General features: G+C 38.9%; 1 protein-coding gene across 2 annotated transcripts; it reads left to right on the plus strand.

Moving 5' to 3' along the window:
* Positions 1-54: 54 nt before the first annotated feature.
* r3hdm4 (R3H domain containing 4) lies at positions 55-3,833 on the plus strand. 2 transcript variants are annotated; one of them, XM_061296794.1, is made up of 8 exons: positions 55-217; positions 908-1,065; positions 1,144-1,268; positions 1,366-1,483; positions 1,663-1,748; positions 1,976-2,061; positions 2,287-2,342; positions 2,459-3,833. In XM_061296794.1, exons 1-8 carry the CDS (start codon positions 177-179, stop codon positions 2,560-2,562), a joined length of 774 nt encoding a protein of 257 aa, XP_061152778.1. In that variant the 5' UTR covers positions 55-176; the 3' UTR covers positions 2,563-3,833. The 2 variants fall into 2 exon arrangements, with proteins under 2 accessions (XP_061152778.1, XP_061152779.1); XM_061296795.1 differs by lacking the exon at positions 2,459-3,833 and having other exon boundaries at positions 2,242-2,328.
* The last annotated feature ends 1,256 nt before the right edge of the window (positions 3,834-5,089 follow it).

A 5,089-nucleotide genomic window follows, 5' to 3' on the forward strand; every position in this document is an offset into this window, starting at 1 on the left:
TTTTTCCGCCCATCAAATCTTGTGGCGAGTGAACTACTTCGTTTTCGTCCGATCTTTGGTAGGGACGGGACTGGGCCGGGCTAGCTATTTTTATCGTCTGTCAAAGCTAGTTAGCTACTGCTAACATTGGAGCCTTAAACATTCGTTCTCGACACGGTTAAATTCGTTGTAATAAAATGGTCGTTGTGACAAACCACCATGAAGAGCAGGATTACATGTAAGTGAAAATAGCCACTCTACTGATGTCCATTTAAATGGACGTTTTTGTCCTCGTACAGTGTAGTCAGTGCACTGACATTTCGCGTCTGATTTCCGATCAATAATATTCTTCATTTTATTTGGTTAATATTGAGTTCCCCTGTCATTGTTTGCACTTGGATCGTTTTTGGTTGTCAGTGAGAAATTCATCCAAGTTGAAATTCACTTTTAGGTTCATTGACTTCTTTTGCACGTTAACGGAGACGTTCTGCTGTTATTTAAAGCCCTCACGGGTAAACATTGCGTCATCCACTGCAGTACTTCATCTACTGACCTACATTGGCTGCACTCGTGCACAAATATGAATATAAATCCATCCATGAGAAAATAGGTCAATTTAGTAAAGACATGTATGTAAATACAATTGTTAATAAACAACTATTTTCAAATGTTTAACAATAATTTAATATGATACAAGACTGCATGGCTTGTCTGGTCAATGGGTAACTCAAGTCGACTTATTTATAGATAAAAAAAAAAAAAAAAAAGCAGTGGCATCAAAAGACTCCTGCAGCGTGTTAGTCTTTAGAAAAATGTGTCATTGTTGATTGGGGAAGTAGTGAACACTAAAGTGTGTTGCAGCACCCTTCTAAACTCAGAATGAGGCTTCCTTTGAATACTGTCAAAGTTGTTTTTATTGTGTTGGCAGCCTGATTGAGGAGCGCAAATGCACCTCCCTGCCCAACTCTCCAGCCAAGCGAGCGTGTCCCAGCAAAAAGAAACAGTTCTACATCAACCAAGCCATCCGCAACTCGGACCTCACGCCGCGAGCCAAAGGCAAGAAGAGCCTGCGGCGACAGGAGAACAGTAAGATACAAATTGACAACACTGGATCGTTATATTTTGATCTTTCTTATACTGTGTATTTAAAAAAAAAACACACAGCACGTTTTCTTGCCAATCTTCTTGAGAAGGACGACGAGTGTTCCAAAGATGAACTGGAAGTTTGCAGTACTCCAGCAATCCCGTCTATCTTCACGGAGGCCTGGACCAATGACGACTACATCGAGGTTAATGCTAATCCTGTCTTTTTTTTTTTTAAGGTTTCTGCAGCTGGATCAGATCCGTTCATGTCCACTTTGTAAAAACCACTTGTTGTTCTCTTAGCCATGGAGTGACTTCATGAAATGTTCCGGAGAAGAGCAGGAGAGACTTTTGTCTCTGCTCGAGCAGGAAGTGGCCAAGAAGAAAGTCGCCAGTTGTCTCCTTAAAGACCAGAGGAATGGTAATTCATTCAAAAGCCATGGATAGTCCAAAGTAGTTTCAGCAAACTTTGACTTTGGTTTATAAAACCAGAAAATTTGATGCCATCAAGGTAAAGAAAAATATTTCACATCAATAGTTGACTTACTAATTGATTGATTGTCGTGGCTGTGTTTTATTATCCAAGTTGTCTTTCCACAGTAAATCCTGCCTTCACAGCTCAGGAATGTTTCCAGCGAATCGACCGGAGACTGCGAACAACTTTGAGACGAAGACAAATCCCTGTGGTGAGTCCGCTCTTAGAAAAAAATGATTCTTTTTTATTTGTGCTAAATTTAATTTTTTTTTATCCATCTTTGCACTTCAAGTTGTTTAATAGGTGTGCACAGCTCCTTTTTTTTCAACACTCCTATTTTTCCATGTTTTGTGAAATGCATTTTCATGCATAGAAATAAAAGTGTTGTTTTCGTCAGTTTGTTGCTTCTCCTTATCGTCCTATCCTTCCTTCTCACAGGGAACGCTGGAAGTCCTTGAAGAAAACGTTCTGAGCTTCTTCCTCACGCAACCTCATTCAGTTTACACAGCCAACCTCTCCAGCAGGTGGGTGTTTTTTTGTTTTTTTTCCTCCACGTGTAGTATGTTTCCAATCAGTGTTGGTCTTTAGTCTGGAAAAAAATGTTGGTCAAGTATTTTATTATATATATTTTTTTTTTGTTCTACTGAAACTACTGTAGCAAAACAAGAACATTCCAAGAACATGTGCTGTTTAAATCAAATCAGGTTGCAGTTAATTGCATGACGTGGATGTTCTTGTTTGTGGCTCAGCTTTGAAAGGCTGCTGCTCCATGCCGTCTGCCAGTACATGGACCTCGTCTCTTCAAGTGAGTGTGACCTTGGGATCTTTTCACTGACAGTGGCTATTAAAAGTGTACACCCCCCCCATGCGAATCAGCCGATCATATTCAAATATTTGTTGTTGTTGTTGTTCTCCTCCCAGGCAGCAACTTGGATGGGTGTCGTCAGACTGAAGTGGTCAACAAACAGGAGGACTTCCTGCCTCCCGCACTTTTGCTGTCGGCCTATTTGGACCAAAGGTGCTAAGATGAGGCTCACACTCACCAGCCTGGCCTTAAATGTGTGCGCAACAATATCCTCGGTGAGGTCAGAGAAATGTACCATCTGCCTGGTTGGGCCTCTCACTTGATTATCTAGGAATCCAATTTGTTCTTTAACGTGCTACATAGCAGTTTGGATGCAAAGTCCTCGAAACATGTAATTAAGTACAATGTGTCTAAAAGGGAAGTTATTAATGACGTTAATTGCCCCGCCGCAATCCGGCGGTTCACTCGGTGCTTGACGTGCCGACATTCGATGGTGCATGTTCTCAGTTTTTGTGTTCACAACAGAACATTTGCTTTGTCGTGTTTGACAAATTTTTGGTCATGGGTTGATGAACCGTGTTTTGTTTAACTTGTCAGTCTAGAAATGTTACTTTAATTGTGTGTTAGTTACATAATGAGATACTGTACATGGCAAAATCCAAAGGATATCTAGTTGGATACGTTTACATCGAGGTGAGCCATTCATTTCTAGCGAATGAATGATTTAATAGTAATATTTACAATTGTGTTTTTACTTGGGAATTATGTATACAGTACTATACTTAAAGGACCTTGTCATGCAGAAAAAAAAAGTTCTAGATATGAATCATGACTTATAAGGATGATAACATAATGCTTTTGGGTGGCGGTATAAAACAAAATTGCTTTACCAATTAGCGGCATTAGCCTGCAGGATTAACAAACTAGTTAGTGCATGAATCATGGTCATTGAAACGTCTCACCCGTGTGCTGTAGCTAAACGAGTACTTTTGTCTTTGTACGTAGTATGAAAAAAAAAAAAAAGGTTGTGAAGAAGCACTTCTGCCTTAGGAAAGCAAATCTATTTCTAAGTTTGTACTTTACTGAACTTTAGAAACACATTGCAGGTTATTTTTAAGCAAATCAAATTCCAGTGTCTTCACGGAACAAGGCTTGATCTGTCGACTTTTGTTGTCAACAACCAAAGTTTGTACGAAATCTAATTTCTCAGGTGGTGTACGATTTTGCCACGGAATGTCATGTTGTAATTTCACTCTTCGAGATGATCATGTATCATGTTTATTTGCCAACGCCTTCTATTATTCATACTGTAAATATTGGGTGTGATCATTTTACACACAAAGTTGTGTACATGTTTGTGTGTGCTACGGTTATGGTGCTTATTTATAATTATCATTACAAGGTTGTATTTTTTTTCTCTGGATTATGTGCATGAAAATTCGGGAAGCCATGTCTGATTTAACAGTTTAATAAACATGACTTTAAAGCGCACCATCTTCTGCTCTCAGTCGTTTTACCTTAAATGGGGATGAATGTTAGGCAGGTGATTATTCTTACTCTGTCCGCTAGGTGTCACTGTTGTATACAGAAATGCCACAACGTCCAGAAAAGAGGCTAGTGGAAATTCGATTTGATATGTTTGACTTCTAGTGACTAGGCCCAACTAGTTTCTTGTATTAGAAGGCTCCTGGGCTCTACTAGTAGCAGAATACTCACTAGTAGTTTTGCCTCACGCTTTTCTTCTATTGCGTTGAAATATTTTATTATAAAAACTCAAACAATTTGATATTATGTAAATGAAGATGTTTTTGATTGACATAACTTGCTATTTTGGAATTGTATAGAAGCTTACCGAGTTTCCAAACGAAACTTATGTGAGGAATGCAAACTATGACTAATGATACGCTTTTGGCAGTATGTCAAAATTATTACCTAATTTACTGCAAGCGGTGGTTCAACCGTTTTTTTTTTCTTTCTTTCCCATTTAAATGTCATTAAATCTGCTCCCTGTTTACACTGATTGGTGTTTTGAATTTTGTTTTCATTCTGTGTGACGAATGTGAAATGAAATCTCATTCCGACCCATGATTGGAATACTGAAGCCAATGTGCAAAATTGTAAATCCTCTTTTGCGCTTGTCATAATAACTACACACACACACACACACTCCAAATGGGAAGTTACATGATGAGATTATCAGTCGTGAACAGAACTGTAGACATAGAGTGCCAGTTTTTGAACCAATATTGATTTGTCATTTCTGCAAGTTTGTTTTTTCTCTGTCATTGCACCTAAGGCCCAAAGATAAATGTTCTAGCCACAGAATATTTTGATATGAGGGCTTTTTTTTTCTTCTTCTTCTTCACAGTGAAGCGTGAGTCACAGTTGGGATACTTGCACATAGTTATACGCAATAATTCAACAGTTCTTCTCTCTAAAAATACTTTTCAATTTTGACTGAGGAGTATTAATTTAACACAATTTTTTTTGACAGTAGTTGTGGTTACTTTGCAGTGAATTGCACTGCATCAATGTTTTGCTTTCTCGTGCAAACGTGAAAATCAATTGATTTTTTTTTTTTTTAGCCATGTCACTTTTATCGATTTCTAAAAATGATCCTTTCCTTTTAATTCGAATGAATCTGAGTGTCACGATTACGTGGAGGTGGAGCACCGGTGCATCGAGCCCACCCCCCCTGCTCCGAGGGGGTGGGGGTGATGACTGAGGGGTTGGCCCCCGCTGATTCA

Source organism: Syngnathus typhle, linkage group LG14 (assembly GCF_033458585.1).
Source record: "Syngnathus typhle isolate RoL2023-S1 ecotype Sweden linkage group LG14, RoL_Styp_1.0, whole genome shotgun sequence".
NCBI classification, from domain to species: Eukaryota; Metazoa; Chordata; class Actinopteri; order Syngnathiformes; family Syngnathidae; genus Syngnathus; species Syngnathus typhle.